Consider the following 21753-nt stretch of genomic DNA (forward strand, 5'->3'; position numbering starts at 1 on the left):
TAATGGGCCAACTTACCAGAGTATAGCTGCCCAGGGGAGGGGGGGGGTGACGATGCTCTTCTAATTTCTAAAACGAACGATTGCTTTCTAGCTATGCTAACAGATGGCAGTTCTTTTTATTTCTTTTTTTATGGCGGCTTCAAATAACCAAAAGTTTTAAACCAATCAGAAAAAAGGTTAATTATTCTATTTTTTTTTTTATTCTTTAAAGTTTATTATCATTTATATATAGATACATTTTTATTTTTAGTTTATATTTAATAAATATATCAGAAATACAACACCACACTGCTACACATCTAAAAAATGGAGCTCTTAAACCTGATACAGAGACATGGGACAAGAGGGAGAAAATAGCAATCCATTTTGAAGTTAGTGTTCCTAATGGTGCTGGCTAAAGCAATGTTGAGCAGAAGATAACTAAATACCAAGGTCTTATGCACAACATAAAAAGAAACTAGATTCGTAGGAAGATATTAATCATTCCAGTAATCATAGGAGCAACCTAGCGAATATATTCGGTGAACCAAGTGCAAAAGAGATACAAACAATTGCATTTAAAGGGATGGCTATTTAAAAAGATCTCTCGGTTGGAATATCTAAAATAGCAGGTCAACCGTAAATACCTGGCATCCAGATTATTAATTAAACAAAGAATTTTTTTTTTTTCATATTTCCTCTCACTTACAAAGATTATTATTCAAAAAAATAATTTATACACCAGAAAAGTCTAGGAAGTATTTCTGAACATATAATACATTAATTTTTTTTTTTTTTTTTTTAATTATCGCAAACTGTATATATCTATATAATTTCATAATTTACATAAAAAATAAATATGTTGATCTATTTACCCCTAAATAGCTGACCCTCTCATCAATGACCATTTTTACTCTTGTAAAAGCTCACATAAGACGGGTGAAACGTTGTACCTAAATTTTTTTTGTCACCTTCAATTTTTAAAACCATATATATAGGCAGCATTCTTTCATCTAGGCATACATAGGTAGGTGACCATTCTGACGAAAAGTCAAAATATGCCTTATAGCATAAAAGTTGTTAGTAAACGTACAAATAAACACCTTTCATATTAATGTTTGTGTGTAATTATATAGATATATATTTTAATATGTCAGATGGGTTAAAAAATTTGGACCTATTATATTGACAATTGACAAGCAAACTGATTCTGACTCACCAATTTTTAATTGGTATTGTTGTACCAATTAACTAGCATACTTCGCTCCAATTTAGTTTAGCAGTTTGTTAATATGGAGACATTCTTAAATAAACATCTAAAAAGTAAAACCAATTCCAGGTAATAATTCTTCTTTTAGTAAAGCTTAGTATTTCTTACTTGCTTTCTAACTTAGATAATATACATAATAATGAAAAAAAAAAAATGCTATAGAACATAGAAATATTAAAAAAAAAAAAAAAATGTGAACATTATAAATCCCGAGCAACACAAGGGTGGTGCAAATAGTATATATATATTTTTAAAAGATATTCATCCCAAGTTAGGTTAAATTACTCTTTAAGCAAAACTGTTTTTCATCAGATTTATGTTCCCTTGCAAAGATTAAAATCAAGATATGCTGCTAAACCTTATGTTTAGAATTCTCATTCCCATTTTGATTAAAATTCATTATATAATTTTGATTCTAGAAAATGTCTAAAATTCAAAACAGTAGAGAGAATGAGAGAAAGATACCTTAATGATTGATGTAATTATTTAAGGGTCCCCAAAAAATTGTATTCGAAAGAATCTTGCTTTATTGGTGTCTAATGATTATGCATAAAATTCAATGCAAATCTGAAATATTTTAATTTTCAGTTGGGTGATTGTGGTCATATTATGATTATGAAAAACCCTTTAAAATAACCTAAAGAAATTAAAATTTGAGAATTCTGAATACTTATAAATCGAAAGTATATGAAGTTTTACAAATTACTTCCTTCTCTTTTTTACCTCATTTGCATAAACCCAAACTACACTTAATATAGGCCACATTTGGAACGTTTACACTAAATACCTGTGCTCCAAAATGCATAATGCTCACTTAATAAGTCTAGGAATGAATCTTATACATACAAAGATATAAACATACCCAACTCCATAAAGATTAAATGTCTGTATGTGTGTGTGTGTGTGTGTATATATATATATATATATATATATATATATATATATATATATATATATATATATAATCATCCACATACAGTACTGTTTTTCTGCATCACAGCTCATCAGTGCAGCTAGACTAGCAACTACCTCAATCAAGATTGAAACTTGATTGCCTAAGCGACAGCGCTTCCCACCGTTAGGCTATTTGGCTGCTGCTAAGATGGGTATGTGAAATTACGATGTTTAAACATTAGATAAAAACAACAATTCTAATAGTTATTCCATACAAGTTCAATTTTCTCTTCAAATCTTTTTTTTAATTATATTCTCTGTGAAAAGGTATTTGAGAGTGATGGTTCAGGTAGATTATTCTAGAACTGATCATCACTTGATGAAATTTATTTGGAGAAGGAAGAAAAGAAGAACAGGCTAAGAAAGCAGCTCATTTAAATATTCTTATACTCACACACACAATCATTTTTTTTTTTAAATAAATGATTAAGTTCATTCATCATTATGAATCTGACATTTTTTTCATCTCTCAAAAAGTAAAAATGCTCCCTCTCAAAGTCTCTGGTCTAATAATCTTTCAAACAGGAAGGAAAAAAAGAAAAAGGATGATCCTAAAGAGCATTATTTTTGTATGATATTCGAATTTAATGCAAGACAAGATGGAAAGGAGCTGATCCAGCAGAAGAGAAAGATTAATTCCAGATATAATGAGTTAGGTATATATTGATTGTGGATATTCTTAGCAGAAGGAGATTTAAGTAGAGAAAGAAACTTATTTAGCAAGTGATTAAAACTATTAATATGAACACAAGTACCAAACTTACTTGTACTGTGACTATCTCTCTCTCATTCTCTCTCTCTCTCTCTCTCTCTATATATATATATATATATATATATACTTAGTTATATTTTTTTTTGGAAAAAAGGATTCCAGCAGAGTGCTCTATTATAAGTAAAAATTCCGAAAATAAGAGTGTATTATTCATTTTATTTACAGAAAGATTGAGAGAGAGAGAGAGAGAGAGAGGGAGAGAGATCAATTTAGATATAAAATCTTTAGTTTGATAGAAAGTAATGCAACAGAATGCTCAATTATTATATAATAAGGGCATAATATTTGTTTCATTATGTCACAGAAGATCAGAATATATCAAACAGTCGATTTTCAGTTGTTATGGTTAGGTAGATGAAACATGATGTAATGTAAATCATCTATCATCAGATTTCGTCACCCATGTTGAAAATTCATAATTTAAACCAACTTGTTTTGATCTTGAGGAACACAATATATATATATATATATATATATATACACATACACACAGAGGTATATATGTGTGTAGCATCTATTTATATAAATACATGCTATATATGCACACACAGAGCCTATGTACAAACTATATATACATGTATACTATATACACACACACAATAATATGCTAGCTATATATATATATATATATATATATATATATATATATATATATATATATTAGTAAAAAACATTTTGTCAATCACTGAGCTAGTACTGAATCAGAAAAAAAAATTAGTTTGGAACGACTAGTTAATTTTTTTTAATAAAAAGATGCAACTCCAAATTGGTTTCTCGCTCTCTCTTTATCAATGGATTAAATATACTTAATAAAAACATTTCTTTTTATTTGTAATGGACTACTCCAACTTTTTCTCATTTTCCAATTAAAAAGGTTTTATAATCATCTTGTATTTGCTATAAATCACAAACTAAATAGATAATCTATATACACCCACTGATATGGGAGTATTAATTATCAAGCGAATGAGTTAATTATACTCATGGAGGCAAGGTACAGAGTCATCTGTGATGACGGCTCATAAATGTAAGATAACTCAGTTCCCAGTGGGGCAGACTATGAAGCAGTACTCCACTCCATTAGACCAAAGGTGAAAAAGTTAATCCCAGATGCATAACTAAGCCATTCAAGAGAAATGGTAAACTAACCTAAAATAAATTTGGCATCATCAACTCACATACACGTGGGATTTAAAATAAATAATGTTTGTGTTAAATATCTCCCTTGTGGGAAGACAGTAATTATTAACTTATAACAGAAAAATGTCAGTTTCATAAACAATGACATATCGTTATATAACAGTTTCAGAATATATATGTCAGTACCGTCGGTTTCAAATTCAAACAAAGGGGGCCAATAATTTGTGGCTCATGTCAAACTCTTCAGCATCTGTTTATACAAATTGTCATTGTAACACAAACAAATATTATACTTTTAATTCTCTGAAGAAAACAGATCTGCACCATTTTTATGTTCCCATACAAAGATTAAAATCAACATATAATTATACTAAACCTTATGTCTAGAATCCTTATTCCAATTTTGATTAAAATCGATTACATGATTTTGATTCTAGAAAATGTCTAAAATTTAAGGGGTTTTAAGAAATAGAAATTCAGGAAATTTTGCTTAATAGGATTGATTATGAATCAAATCCTATGCAAATTTGAAATATTTGAATTTTCAAATCGAATGGTGTTCCTATATTATGCACCTTAATTGCATCCTAAAAACTCTTTAAATACTTCAAAGAAATTTAAACTTGTAGAATATTTATTAATTTATGTTTAATATCTATTGTTAAAATTTCACAAAAATCAAAGGTATCTGAATTTTTATGAAAAGCTTTAACCCCTCCCTCCTTTATATAAACTAAATATAGGCTACATTCTAACCTCATTACCTTCAATTCTATTTATTTCTACAATCAGACAAACATTTAGCAGCTGTAATCCAAAATTCATAATAATCAGTTCATTAGTTTAAGAGTGAATCATTCATTCCCCATCATTCCACTAGATTGGTGTCAGGAAGGGCATCTGACCTATAAACTAATCTTGCCACAACCACGAAAATAACTTATAAACTACCTGAAATGCAAACAATTTTCTTTGGAAAAGAATTTCTCAACACATGCCAGCATCTAAATATGATGTTAAGTAAATATGATGATGTTGTTAAAAACGACGATATTTTTTCTACCCAAATTTTAAGGGAGCTAAAAAATAAAATTAAAGAAACCGCCAGAGCACTGTTAAAACCAGTTTGGGACATCAAACAAAAAATGTTGCCCCAAGTTAAAATCTGAACAGTAAATACTCAATACTCTTATGAATAAAATCGATTTGTGAATGAATTCTAAAAATTGAAAACAACTATATATATTAAACATTTATTTTTGTATATATCAGTACATTTCATCCACTGGACCCCAAATACAGAATCATTGGGTATGCAAGATTAGTGTGAGATCCTTCTAGACCAAGGCAACATACACAAACATTAAAATAAATCAGATTGGTGGTGTTGCTATATCAGATCAAAGTGTAGTATCTGGTTTGATGCTACACTTAAATTAATTTGTCTTTTTTTTTTTCTTTTTTTTTTTTTACATGTTTTACATGGTAGTTACCACTTACCAAGGCCCAGAGGCCACTCAGGGATAAGGTTTATTGCGTGTTCAATGGGATAATATCATAGTAATCATTAGTAATGGAGATTTAATAAAGTGTCTTAAGGAGGCAGTTTATCAGGAACTTGTTTATGTTGGACTTGAAGACATCCAAGTTGTAGTCAGGTGGGAAACAGGCAAACGGCAGAGAGTTCCACAGGCATGCACTTCTAAGAAAGCTTTATTCATGGAATCTACATTTTGATTTAGGCACAGATAAAGAGTGGGGAAAATTATTGACAGTGATTTCAGCTAGACGGGTGTTTTTCGTGAAAGATTGGCGAGGGGGGAACAGAGATTGGAGCTCAGTCGAGCACCTGCCATGGAAATAACGATAAAAATACAGGCTCGTAACGTCTCTTCTGTGGGAGAGGGGTTGCAGGGAAGAGAAAAGGGCATACCCCACTAAGCTACGAAGTCTGTGGCAACAGTACTCCATCCTTGGACGTACTTGGCTTTTATATAGATAGAGAATTGCATCAACAGTGAGATATCTTCTGGAGCGGTAGAAGGATCCCACCATTTTTCCAGCGACCTTGGCAACGGATTGGATGTACATGTTCCATTTCAGATTAGGAGTAGAGGTCAATCCCAGAAGCTTGTCAAAACATGGAGTCTCCCAAAGACGTTTCAATTGATGTCAGATGCCTTAGTCAATGTAGGGGGAAAACCCTTCCATACTAAAGCAATTTTTATTTTTGCCTAGTTCCAGAGTTGCCCTTTTTGAGGAGCTGGTTTTCTCCCCACATTAAAAACGACCTTGTGCCACATTTTACTCTTATGGGGAAGCAAACACATAGCAACAGACACCTTTTTATTGGGAATAAAGTGTAATATCTGTTCTGATATTATACTTCATCTGTTCTGTCCTCAGTCTTTGGATAGGAAATCCTTCTACGCTCAGACAATTTATATTTTTGTTCATATCTAGAGTACCTCTTTTTTGAGAGCTGAATTTCCTCACTTCAAAAAAAAAAAAACAACCTTAAGTCACACTCTGCTCTTGTGCAGAGGCAAGTAAATAGGAACATACATGGGCAATTTAAAGCCCACGGGCTAAATCCGGCTTGCGGCAGATTTTCTTCTGCCCCACCCCCCACCATGGATCTTTGATAAGATAGGCCTTTAGAGGGAAAAAAATCCAAATAGCTTTTTTATATAAAGAATTTCATATCGATAACCACAGATTGATAAATAAATAAAAATCAATAGTTAAATATATCAAGAGCCTATGTGAATGTGTGAATACATAGGCATGGTCTATAATTAGGAGTCTGGCCCATGTCCAAGCTGAGAAAACTTAAACTGTCCCAAACATGAACAAAGGTTGGTCATGTACTGTGTTTTTGCATTGAATAATAATCTTAAGTGTTGATATGTCATAACGCAAACAAAAACAATCATTCCGAGCAATATTTAAAGAAATATTCAATACCTTTAAACTTATATAAATTGATAAATTTCTGAAGTATTCAAATTAGTACCATTTTGTGCGCTTTCAAAAAAAGCAGCAGACATTGATAAATGACTATTATTGAAGAAAAGAGATGCGAATAAAGGAAAACGTGTTGGACAACAATGGAACGAATAGAAGAAAAAAGAATCCATTGAAATTTTTGTTTCCTCTCCCTTTTCTATTGCGATCTATATATTATTTTTTTCGTCTTCCGGTTCATAAAAGATGAAATAATTGGATTAAAGATTTGTGAGTACAAACAGCGCATCATTTTTTGAGGAGAAGGGGGAGGTCTTTTTTTTTTTAATGGCAAATCAATGTTTTTGAGGTTATTTAATGCCAAACAATACTTATTGTAAACGATTCATTCTACATGATTTATTGGACATTTTTTTACCCATAGCTGGAAAGAGAACTGGGAGGGGGGGGGGTTTAATATCTTTTGCAACATTGTCCTGCACCATATAATAAAGCTCAAAGTGTATTTATTTGTATATAAATAAATATGAAATAAGGATGTGAGTGGATTATATTCATTTCCACAATCAAACACCACTGTCACAGCAAACAATGGCATTCAAGTTTCATAATCTTTTAGACTCTTCAGTAGGGCCCATCGATTCAAAACCTGTAATTGAAGAGGCACTTCTATCAAGTGAGCTATCGTGTCACACACAGGAAAGCTGATAGACATATTGTTGAATATGAGGGGCCCTACCTTCTCAGGGAGTACAGTAATCCGACTATTAAAAATCAATGCACATGTCTCACAGTAGGATTTAGGTGTTACCTGTGGTGTCATCCATCAACCTACATGAGTAACACTCCAAACAAACAACGCAACCATAGACCATTAGCCTCAGGCTTGAATTTTGCATATATAAATAAATCCATTTCATTACAAGAAAGCGAGTAAAAAAAGTGCTTATTTTCTAGGTATCAGATGAAACTATTTTAAGTATTGAAGGAAAGCAAGAAACAAAATGGTGAGTCTGAAATGAACTCTAAAAAAAAAAATCTTCAGCTCCAAATAAAAGTCAATGGATGGCATTTCTCTTTTACTTTAGGTCATCAGAAATGATAATTTTTATATGATAAATTAAAGGCCTTGAAGACAATCGCTTTGAACTGATCATTTCTTACCACTTTTATCCACCACAGGTCCATGTGGATTCACCTGAAGAAAGCCGGAGGTTGCATCGGCTGAAACGTTGTGAGCTTAACATCCAAGATGAGAACAATAGTTCAAATAATTCAAATACAAATTATCAATCCTCATCTAAAAAAATTCCAAAACATAAAAATATTAGATCATTTGAGTTTACACACAGATTTTTAATCCAATTATTTCATCTTTTATGATGAGATGAAATACTTTATAGATGGCAATAGAATAGGGAACAAAAATTTCAATGTGTCATCAGAAATGATAATAAATTAAAGAATTTATTATCATTTCTGATGACTTAAAGAAAAAGAGAAATACCATCCATTAACTAATTTGGACTTTAAGATTTTTTTTCCGAGTACAAGAGATACTAAACTTCTACTTAGACATTGCTGAGAGAATGGGATACCTCATCACACTGTATACACAAGCCTCACAGACTATCCCCTTTGTCAGCAATGGTAATGCTCTGGTAACCAAGTGGCAGGTTACGTATGAATTTAAATTATTCAAAGTACCTCTTTCAGAAAAAAAACAAAGTTCCTTTCAGGGTATTTTTTTATTGGACACTGTTTTAATGGAACTGCTTTATAACAGCAATTTTTTTGTTATTTTTTTCCCCCCAACAAACCGTAGTCGTTAGAATTAAAATTGTATGATGTTCTTATGAAACAGAAACAACATAAAGAACATCGCACAAATTTGTTTTAGACGAACGTGAATCCACATGGATCTGTGGAACAATGGATAAAAGTTCTAAGTGATAATCAGTTTTGAGTGACATTTTTCAGGTGGTTGAAGGCTCAATCATTACACTGCATACACAAGCCTGATAGATTATCCCCTTTATTAATGCTCTGCTGGTGAATAATGGCAAAAAACGCTATGCTTTCCTAATTCTTACATTCACACTAGCGCCTGCTCCGAGCTGTGTTCCAACAGTATCACCAAGGCAACAAAAAGCTTCTGAACAACTTCAACAACCTCGAACATCCAAATATACTTGCTCCACATCTGAGTTTTCATCCATCTCCATTCTCTTATACTTTTTACACATAAACTGGTCATCACCAAACAGAGAGTTTATTAATTGGACGAGCTTCCCTCCTCATCGATTCTAATCCTCGTGAAGAGGAAATGGTTGGCAGTTAGGGTGACACTAATGTGGCTTTAAACTGCGGATTATTTCTACTCGGCGGCATTACCTGATGATGGTTGGAGCGTTGCCAATTGAAATGTGGCTTATGAACAGACTTTTCAAGACAAATTAAGAGAACTTCTTACAATGTACTCCACCCGACAAAATAATTTAGAAATACTTGTTTCAATACCATTAAATGATTGTACCAGTTTCTATTTTTTTAATTCATATTAGCAAGACCCGTGGAAAGTCCACAATTGTATCTTTTATATGTTATGTATTGCTGTCATGCTTTAACGTATTTCCAAACACAGACCCCACAATATTATTGGGTGCAAACACAGACCCCACGATATTATTGGGTGCAAACACAGACCCCACGATATTATTGGGTGCAAACACAGACCCCACGATATTAAACTGAAACGTACTTATCTAAATGTTCTGATCAATGTAGTTTCAAATAATATCCGAATACAGAGAATCGATTTACTTGTAGGATTTTTGTAATATTTCCATTTTATGGATGTCCAACACAAATCGTAAACACCACGATATACTAGTACCATCATTGGACAGAACACTTTTATTCTAGCTTGAAGGTCAAGAAATTGTAGTTTCGTTTCCAATACTGACGTAATAAATATGAATACATCCAGGTTTGTCCACACAATAATATGATTGGCTGGTGGAGGAAGTGTAGAGTGAAAAGCAATATCAAAAGAAATAATAAATGTCTATGCATACGAAAACAATTATTTTTATTTTATTATTTTAATGGGCGTTCCAAAAGTCCGTGAAAAGAAGGTGTTTGTTTGCAAGGAAGAATTAAGTATACATGTCTGCTTCCTTTGGCGCCGTGTGCGTTTATGTGTGTTTAAATGTATGTATTAGTGTATGTTTGTTTTTTTAGTATGTTCATTTCTGCTGGCGCCATGTTAGACTATATATATAGATTTTAATACATTATATACTAAAATTCCACACAAAAAAAACTTATAAAAGAATTAAACAATACTGTAGATCTAGCTTTTGAAGATGGTAAAGGTAAATTTATAGACTTTTCACACTCTAAAGCTTTCTGGTGTAAAAATAAAAACAATAAAACTAGGGTTTCCAAAGGAATTTTAAAAATACTTATAAGTCATCTTATTAAAGAAAGTTATTTTCAAATGGGAAATAAAATATTACTCCAAACTATAGGCATCCCAATGGGACTAGATTCTGCACCATTTTGGGCAAATCTGTATTGACATAGATTTGAGTATATATATATATATATATATATATATATATATATATATATATATATATATATGTCATCACAAATAAAAAAAAAATGCTATATCTAAAACATATAATTTTCATGGTTGTAGGAGATTTATGGATGATCTTATATGTATAAACGATAATGATGAATTTGAAAAAAATAAACATCTTATATATCCAAAGGAGTTAGAATTGAATTGTGAACATAGAGGAACACAAGCTACATTTCTGGTTTTAGATATAAAAATTTGAGGATGAAATTTTTGTTTATAAAATATTTGATTAAAAAAAACCCTTTTGCCTTACAAATAGTTTGTATACAGCATAAAGAGAGTATCTGCCCTGTATTTATGTTTTATGGAACCATTATGTCAGAGTTTTTGAGAATAGCTCGCGTTACCTTAAAATTAATAGATTTTATACCCTCAGTTTCTAGCTTAGTAATAAGGATGATAAAACAAGGTGGGGATAAAACTAAAATATTTAAACAGTTAAATAAAGCATTTGTTCGTTATCCTGATGCTTTTGAATCACATAAAATTAATCTATTGTATAAATCTCACCTGCCTGTTTAAATGTATGTATGTATGTCTGCCTAAAACTTTCGACAGCGGCGACGGATTTTCATGAGATTGGTATCATTTTGAAGCTTGACCCTTTGGATGACAAATATCGAAAAATTGGCTAAAAACATTAATTCCTTCACCCTCAACTGGAAACTTTTCTACCAGGATGGGTCGCTTTTTTTCGTCGATATTTTTTAAAGTCATCTCCTCTTTTCGATTGACTAGCCTTAATTTAAACCTTCACCACTTCCGTTTTTGCGATGGACACAACGGCAAAATCTTCACGTTTTTTTTTTTTTTCACGTTTTTTTCCTCCTTCGTGGTACGGGTTCGAGCCTGCCTGCCTACTACCACTTTTTTTTAAAAAATTTACTTAACACACACCTCCAAACACCCAGGCAACGTCCGGCACCCAGGCTAGTTCTAACGTAAAGTATAAATTTAACCAGATATAGTTATAAATCATATAGAGGTCAATGCAGTGAATAATATAGAACACAAAAACATTTTATATTAAAGATATTGATATACCTATGCTAAATTAAATTACATAAATATACAAAAATATTTGCTGCGATAATATCTAATTTATGCTACTTATGTTATGTAGTCTAAAATGTCATCTTCGTCAGAGTCTTTATCATTTTAATTGGCACTTCGATTTTGTTCTGCTTTTTTCAAGCACATTTGTGTAATAATCACTGTGAATGTTTGGCATTAATTCAGTCAAAAATAATTTTCTCATCTAGTAAGGATGATATTTTACACGTCTTGTGACAAAAATCTCAAAATTTCAACTTTTGACACTTACATAGTTTTTCCACCGAAAATCCACAGAGGTAAGTCTTAGCTGTATTCTCAGTATTGCCGGCACTGAAGATTAAACTGTCATCCTCCAAAAGACTATAACTTAGCACTTTTATCCTTTGCTCCACTAGTCCATGTGGACGAATTATTTAAAAATTCTAATCTGTCATGGCTGACGAAATGAGAATAAGCTACCCTCATGGATTAAATAAAGGGTTCCATTTAAGATTTTGTACAGATTCCAGAGTTCAATAAAACATCATACTGCTTCTCGAATGATCTCATAATAATTGGTCACAACAAACTTTTGCAGATCAATTACAGTAAATTCAATTAATAACGCAATTTAGAAAATATTAAACTCGATGCATGTATTTACAAATATCAAACGCTATAGATGATTTAAAACTCCACATTCAGATGATTTTTGTTTGGTTGTTTTGTTTCACAGATTATCAAGCCTTATCAATGGGGGTTACATCGGCCGAAACGTTTTAAGAGTAACACTCAAGATGAGAATAATAGTCTGAATAATCCAAATAATTTATATAATATAATAATTCATTTTTATTGAAAACATTTCTTTTCAATGAAGAACAGGGTGTTTGAATATTAATCAAAACAAACAAAATCTCTCAGATCTTTGCTGGAAGTGTTGTGTCTCATTTATCCCAGAACAGATTAAGCTACAAAAGCAGCAATCTTGGAAATGCAAAGCATGGTCGATATTATGGAATCTTTTCTTGACCTTTTGGCTAAGATCAAAGTGTGGTATTTATGTATAAATAAATTAAATTTTAAACCAATTATGGTCATTTTATGTTCCTACTTAAATGTGATACTGTGATGATTAAGGATTCTAGCTAAAAATAAGGTAACCAGAGTAGGACAAATGATAATCAACGGCTCCCACTTTTGATGAGCTTGTGCCTAATTTGTTAAACTGTACATTTTTTTACCTTATAAATAATTCCAAGTATAGTATCTATTTAATAGTACACTCCATTTGTTCTGTACTTGGTCAGTAAAGGAGAACTCTTTATAGACAATTTTTTTGTCTCAATCCTCTTTTTAATAGTTGTTTTTTCCTAACATTAAAAACCAACCTTATATTTAACTGCCATCTTGGGGAGACATTAATCAGGGACATAGACGGATCTCATTATAGCATCAATCTACTATCAAAATTGTTATATTTTAAAACTGCTAGAATGCAAATAATATTCAACTGTATATTGGCTATTAAGGGTTGAGGACATGTATTACATGGAAAGAAATGATATCAGAATAAGATAGATGCATAATTTGAGTGATAAGCTCAGAGAAAAATTAAATCTGGGCAGTATAGAGGGATGTGTGCAAAACAGTAGACTTTGATGGTATGATCACTTTAAAAGTGTGAATGAGAGTTCTTGGGTTAGCTGATGTAGGACAATTCATCACACAGCAAGATCATCACACAGGGAAATAATAATAAAAAAAAACATGGGGAAAAGTTATAAGGATGGATGAGAGAAAGAGGGATCAATAAAAACCTGTCCAGAAATAGGTTAGTTAATTTCTCAATATTGTCCAACACCCACCAGCATGTAAAATAGCCATTAAACCAAATCTTTTAACTTGTGTTGGAAACAAACATTCATTTTTAAAAAGCACTAGCAAAATACCCACCCCAGATGGGGTATTTTGTTGGCTAACAATAAAATTAATTTGGACAGCTTTTTATAACTTGTATGTTCTCTTACAACGATTTAAATCAAGATATTTATCATACATGGCGTTTCATGTCGAAATTAGTATAAATTCCAAAAATTATGAAAAATGATAGAGTAGAAGATTTGCTAGAACTATTTTTTTTTACAAAAAACATATTAGCGATCTGTCATTTTCTATTTTGAAATAATGGATTTTACAGTTACCTCTTCTGGATTTTAAGAATTATTCAATATTTACAAATACTATAAAACATTATAATTCCATAAATTCAAGTTTTACTTGTCGTATGAGAGGTGAAGAATATCTATAGGAATATTTAAGGGTATACAACAATAAAAAAAACCTTACTCCATTATATTTCAGTTTTTTTTTTTTTTTTTTGTTTTTTTTTTAGATGTCTACTGATAATCTGTAGTATTTTGATTATTCAGACAACTGTTCTCATCTTGGATTTTATTTTCCAGGATTGTCAGTGGCGTAATTAATAATAAAAGCGCTACATGATAATCAATTCTAAATGACAGTCTTCTAGAGGTTGAAGATTCAATCTTCAGTACGGACGATATTAAGAATACAATTAAGAATTACTTATGACCTCTACTTGACCATGAATGACAGAATGAGAGCACAATATCCCCATGGATTAAATAAAGGGTTCTGCTCAAAATTCTCTACAGATCTCAGAGTCTGACAAGATACAACTGAAGAAGGTCAGAATTACATCGGTTGAAACATCGTGACAATAAGATCCAAGATGAGAACAGTAATCAGAATAATACAACCGTATTTCAATCTAAAAACAGACCTTAGAAATGTTATCTTTTACTTATTAGCTACGACGTTAGCAAAGTTTTGTCTATTTAATCAATTATTATTCAATTAGATGTTTTTACTTCTTCAGCTTTGGAGAGTCTTGTGTCATCTCTTAATTACCATTTCAATTACACTGTGCAACAAATTTCAGATTAAAAAAAATACATGCAACATAAAATCTGTTTTGGTGTTAGAAAAGTATCCGGATACTAAATCTGACTTAGGCACCGTTTTCATGTACTATGAATCATATTTTATTATTATTGATTATGAATAAAAAACACAGAATTCTCAATCCAAACAACATTCGTCCTCTTAACCCTCTTGTGTTGAGTGTCATCATCCCTTTTTAAATTCCAGCAATTGTCTGCCAACATGCTAGGGTTCCATTTTCTTTAAAAACATTTCTCCATCACTGAAAAATCCAAACGGAATCCCTCATCATGTTCATCACTCACATTACTGAGATTCTCTGCAAAATTCTCGAAAGTGACAATTTTGAAAAAACAAAACAAAACATTAATACTGCACCTAATTCGACAAAAAGGCCAAAAATGGATTTTCAATGCCATTGTGTATATAAAAATGGCCACAGATGTCTTGTAATTTTTTTTGAGTGTTGCACAGTGTAATAAATTCAATTAAATGTTTTTATCTCTCGAGTTTTGGAGAATGTTGTGTCACGTTAATTACCATGGCTTTCAGGTTCAGTCTGAGTTGGAGAGGTACTACCTGCCAGGTTCCTACTTATGGGTTAAAAATTGGATTAGAAATTTAAGGTTAGGATCTCTTCTTTTCCCAATAGCCTATTTCTTACAGAAGAAACATTGCTTGTCTAACAACAACAAAAATTCCTTTCTTCCTCTGTGCATCTAAAACTAACCAGAACTTCCATGAACAAAGTTTCTTTCCCAGAATGCTCCATCTGTGGAATACAATACCACAGGTTTGCTTCCTGGCGGATTACAACAGAATCATTTTCAAGTCTAATATTAACTAATTCTTGTCAAGCTGTCATCTTAAATAATCAAATTCTGCCTATGTATTTTACCCATCATTTCCAATCCTTGCATAATATTGTTCCTCGACTAACCCACAATCTTATTAAGCCTTAACCTCAAGTTGCTTTTGAGCTTTAATAAATCATGACACATTGATATACAAAAATTAGATTTTGCTTTGGGTATGACATGAAATTGCATCCGATGGTACAGGTATAAGTTTACATTACAAATAGTTAAAGATAATATAAACACAATGAATATTTTGAAGATATTAAAGAACTTAAAACATAACAAATTTTTACTAAAATGAGTGACATGAAATAGCCTTGCAAATAGTTAATATTGCTACAAGATCAAACAATAAGAATAATTCAATATTTTACAATATTTGTTATTCAAACAAGAAATTCAGACTATTTTATCATTCTACGATTATTAGTGAGGTAATTAAGTTACTATTTAGTTAAAAACTTGGGATCATCATCGTGAAACACATTCTTATGAATGTCTTAAGGGATATCTTCAGTGATGCACTGTCCTCATTCCTGATTTTGGGTTTTGCATTATATCGGCTCAGAAAGCAACCCCAACCTGACTCTGGATGCAGCAAATCACCTCTTTGAAAGCTGTCAGCTACGTTTGCTGATATTGCAAAAAAAATTGCCTTCTGAAAATATATAGCTTTTCTTTTCAAAAACACAACAGCAAACATCATTACTATGTTAATGGGAAATTATAACAAGGAAAAAAAACAAAAAACTGGGGATCATCTTATGTAAAATGAACCATTTTAAACGACCATGAATAATGTAAAGAGAAAAAAAAGTTTTTATGGTTAATACTAAATCAATATTTGGAATTATTATATTGTAGTCATTTTCTAAGTTGGTTTAAAACCAGATTTATATAAAAAAAAAAAAAAAAAAAAAACAAAACAAAAAAATGTCATGACAAACTAATATTTCTGGATTAAAATAAAAATATTAACGCAGTTAGTTTTTTTACATAAGGTGTTTGCAATGCGGTAAAGGTCAGAGGAGTGATCGATGAAATGAAAAAAAATGACTAAATTGGGGAAGACAAAAGTTATATTCTTAAATAAAACTTATTTTTCAATTTTCTATACATCTTTCACTTACCATTGTATAGTGTCCAGAAGTATGGAAAATCAATAGTTTGATATTCCAAGAGTAACAGTCCCCTTTTCAAAAATATAGATTTATTCAGTTTATGGCTATTACACCAGAAATGCGAAAATGAATATTTCTCATCTTTCCTAACTTTATACAACAGTAAGTGAAAGATAAATACAAAATTGAAATATAAATTTTAAAAAATATTACTTTTGTCTCAAATTATTTTTGTTCATGTCATCAGCAACATTTCTGACTTTCACCACATTGCAAACAGGCTTATAGATATAAACAATCTACATACTTATTAGTAATGCTTCAAGCAAACTACTATACTCTTATTAAAATATATTTTTCTTTTTTCTTTTACAGGTTATGTTTGGTATTGCAATGTCTTTACCAATTCAGGATGAAATGAAATTCGGTCTTCTAACCACGACATGTGTCCCCGGTGGGGGACTTGGATTAGGTATTACTGCTATAACGGAAGGGGATCTGGCTCTAAGTGTATCAATTAATTTGGTCAGCAATGTTGCTTTACTTGGTAAGTATATGAAATTCTGTCAAAAAAGATTGAGAAAGAAGATTTTCAACTTGAAAATATGTAGATTTACTGAAGTTAACAGGATCAAAACAATCTAATAGCAGTTAGGTGTTTGTTGCTGTACTACTTTGGCTGGGATGTTAACTATTTGATTTCATCCACTCCACGAATATGAAGACTTTTATCCCCCATGGACATCTTGCCTTGGCAACATTCATTCAGGATGGGTTGAACCGGCTCGTCCTATAGAATACACAGCGCCTCGAATGAACATACAACTGTCCACAGTTACCAAGATAATGATGAGCAGTCAGTCCAGAGACTAGCAGCAAACACCACAGGCCTGTGAACTGGACGTTGGTTCAGTGTCAGCTTTGATAGTGTAACCACATCTTCAACTGGCTTCCAAGGCATTATCGCCCATTTTGGAGTGATTTTGGAGCTATTACTTTGTGGATGAAATCTCCTATGTTGTGGAGTGCAGCGTGGTCAAACCAATGAACTCCTCCTTTTTTTTTTTAAAAAAGAGATTGGTTAAGTGGAAAGAGGAATAATCCTGCATTGTGTCCAAATTTGTGTATTGGAGACAAAAATGGTGCCAATGAACATGCAGAATTTGGTGGAAGCAGTATAGATTAAATACTACCAAGCTTTTGAGATCTGCACCTCCTTTCTTCCTTCTCTATATCTGCAAAACTTGGCCAATCAGAGTTATGGATATCTCTCACTAATGGACTTGATATTATTATTGTCATTGTCTTGAATCATTTAACGTGTTCCACAGCTTTCGACACAGTCTGATACTCACTTAAAGTTGGCATTTGTTTTGACCTACCTTATAGAAGCGTGCAGATTCAGGATCAAAGATGGTAGCTCAGTGCAAATTGATCCACTTTAAATGCTGTACTTAAAGAGAATAACCCAACTTTGTTCTCATCTGCTACTTTTAAGACTATAATGTTATTGGTGCATTGACTCCTTCCCAATGAGAGAGTATAGCTGCAAGGCAGCAATGAAATATTTAAGAGAGTTTGATCTGCATATTGATATTATAAACTTTGTGAAATGATACCAATTTTTATACGGAAGCTTAATCAACAAACTACATGGAAATTCTATATTTAAACCAATAATTTCCCACAGTAACTAATCTGTCACGGATAATCGAACAGTTAAGATTTATTTGTTTTTCTTTCTCATAAGCCATGAGAACAGTTTTATTAAAAAAAAAGACAAAATCCAACATTAGTCTTTCTCTGCTGACGTCCTATCCCTTCTGCTTTAGCTATGGTTGAATAATATCACTACTCTGATCTTTTCGTGAGAGAAAATCTGACCAAACGAGAATAATAGTTGTCTACACAGTCTTTTCACTCTGCTTGGTCTTTCTTCATCACGACAAAAAAGTTGGGTGCAGGAGAGGATTTTAATACACAACTGTTAATATATATATATATATATATATATATATATATATATATATATATATAGAGAGAGAGAGAGAGAGAGAGATTAACATGAGAGTAATAGACACCGTACGTATAAGAGCAAAGAGTAAAACAGTATGCAGTAAGAGAGTGTGAAAGTGATAGAAAAATGTATTAATGGATGGGTAATTTGGTGAATTAATCACAAACTACGGCTAATTAAAATGCAAGTTTTTTTTTTCTTAAACATAACTCACTCTGAGAATTGAGGAATATATTAACATTTTGTGTGATGAAAATAGGAGAAAAAAGCTTTAGGAAAACAAATGGATAAAATCAAAATCATTATACATATATATATATATATATATATATATATATATATATACATACATACACGCACACACAAATGCATATCACAGACTATACAAATAAACTGAATTGTATTTTTTCTATAATGTAATCGCTATATTAATAAATTTATATGACTACTTCACATGTGTCTATGGTTCTCGTCTCTATGTGACTACACATTGTTTTTATTGTATATCAATCGATTATTTAAATTAAAACTGTAATAGTACTAAAATAAACAAGTTGTGATCTAAGTATGAATTAAAAATAAAACTCCTTCCAAACAATAAACACAAGTCAGTGAAGAGACCAGCACACCCACCCACAAAAATCAAACTACTTCAAAACGGAGTTTCTTGTTTCCACAATTTTACCAGGCAATACCAATACACAGGTCTACTAGTTGAAGATAAAGAGCAAATGTAAAATCTTACATTTGATAGCTTACAATATATATATATATATATATATATATATATATATATATATATATATATATATATATATATATATATAGCTCAAGGGCGGAATTCAAATTAATTTGATGAATCAAGATATCATTGAAAATGACTTCATTTACACATGAATTTCATATATAAAAATTGTAAATATTTCAAAAACAAAAAAATAATATAATAAAAAAATAATTGTTTAGGCTCTCTGTTGTAAAGAAGTAAAACATAATTCAAAACTAATTCTATAAATATTCAGTATAAATATGTAAAGAATATAAACTTACATAACAAGAAATAAATAAACTTATTTTTCACCTTTTTTGTGTTTTAGCAACAATAAATGCTTGCATTTTAGAAGTTTTAAGATGAGGTTTAATAATTTTGCATTATTCTAACTAATTATACAGCATAATAACGTTGACATACTGGTTTTTGCTAGATCAAAGTTAAGCAACGATGAGCTTTGACAGTAACAGATGAGTGACCATTTGGGAATGTAGGTGCTGTATGTACCATGCTGGACGTAGAAATTCCCAGGTTAGTATCTGGGGGTGCGTTTAATCAACTGGGAGAGATGCATCCTCAGTCTTTGTTAAGACATGCATCTAGGTCTACTGTCTGTTCTGTCTTGTGGCCCCCATTACACCGACTGAGATTAGCAGTTGTATCAAAAAGTGTGTTTTTTTTCTGCACATAACCTTCACCACTATAAACAAATCATCCGTGTAGGTTTTCAAATAACTTAGTTGTTGTGGCGGACCTCTTACGTCAAAATCAATAGGAGTATCACATTTTTTGGACTACTGTTTTTATCTTGAACAATATTTCAGTTGATGTAACCGCCAATTTTTTTCTGTCGACTAATCTAGGATCTTTGCCACTCATTCAAAATCACCTATAAATTCAACAAGATGCACTTGAAGATCAAAAGTTATATCGGCTGAAATGTTATGAAAATAGCATCGAAGATGGAAAGAGTAATCTAAATAACCCAATATATATATATATATATATATATATATATATATATATATAATTTGGATTCGGTGGCCAATTGGTTTAAGTCTTTGCTAATGGAGCTAGAGATGACTTCTGTTGCCAGGTTCGAATCTATCGACTGGTGTTAATCGCTGATGATTCTCGAAAGGATGAAACACTAATGTCTGTATGTGTCTAATAATTACTATAGTAAACAATTATCTCCGCCCTTTAAGAAACTCGTTTCTTATCGTTAAGCACTTTCAGTTGAAATAAAGTCGGTCAATTTAGCTTGTATGTGCAGATCATCATATGATTAGATCACTCTGACAGACGTTAAAAACATTTAAAAATAAATGTTTAAATTTCAGCAGTATTTCTCGTGGATAATGGTGGCTGAATGGATTAGGTCCTTGCTAATGGAGCTAGAGATGGCTTCTGCTGTCAGGTTCAAATCTATGCACTGATGATTCCCGAAAGGATGAAACACTAGTGTCTCTAGGTATTTAATAATTATTATAGTAAATAATAATAATAATAAATATATATATATATATATATATATATATATATATATATATATATATATATATTATGGTGTTGGGATGATTAATTGGAATCTGGAATCGAAAAAAATTGGAATTTTGCGGTATCAGAATCGGTATTGTAAAAATTTGAGCCTATTTTCTGATGCCAAAAACGGTTATTTCAAATGTTTTTATTAATTTTTGTTTACAACTTAATTATTCATTGATCGCATTAATGACGAATCAATAAATATTTGATTTTAAACTACCAGTAAAACTAAATTTATAGATCATTCCCACAAGTGTATTCTTATGCTTGAGAAAATATATACACATATTACATAGGTTTTTACAGTAATCTGCCCCACTCCCTGAAACAAAAAAAAAAAAAAAAACACCCTAACAACAATCTATACTTAGAAATGTAAAAAAAAAAAAATTATTGCAATCGTCCCATCACTAATACATACATACACACATATATATACAAGAGAGAGCGACTACCAATTAAAAGCATTAAGCCAAATTAAAATATTTTTATTAATATTATTACTTATTGTTATTTATGTTTTGATAGTGTTCATATCTATTATTTGTAATTAATGATTTTTATACTGCATTAAATCCTATACTAGGTCTGCTTAGGTCATTGGTAATAGAGAGGTAAATAAAAAGGAACAAAGATTTCAAGAGTTTGATAAGATACACCTGAAGAAGGTTGGAGCTTACCGAAACGTTGTGCGAATAA

The 21753-nt window shown here is 31.3% G+C and overlaps 2 protein-coding genes across 3 annotated transcripts in view; one reads left to right on the forward strand and one right to left on the reverse strand.

Moving 5' to 3' along the window:
• LOC145296697 (trafficking protein particle complex subunit 13-like) overlaps nucleotides 1-21753 on the reverse strand; it is a 761029-nt gene that overhangs the window by 399206 nt on the left and 340070 nt on the right. The gene's annotated exons all lie outside the window — the stretch shown is intronic.
• The window catches only part of LOC145296695 (sodium-dependent organic anion transporter-like), a 49843-nt gene that overhangs the window by 16137 nt on the left and 11953 nt on the right, over nucleotides 1-21753 (forward strand). Inside the window, exon 2 of the mRNA XM_080142666.1 lies at nucleotides 17093-17264. Coding sequence (XP_079998792.1) covers nucleotides 17093-17264 — 172 coding nt within the window. The remainder of the gene's footprint in view (nucleotides 1-17092; nucleotides 17265-21753) is intronic.

This window comes from Euprymna scolopes, chromosome 17 (assembly GCF_053919585.1).
Source record: "Euprymna scolopes isolate OS-2025 chromosome 17, ASM5391958v1, whole genome shotgun sequence".
NCBI lineage: Eukaryota > Metazoa > Mollusca > Cephalopoda > Sepiida > Sepiolidae > Euprymna > Euprymna scolopes.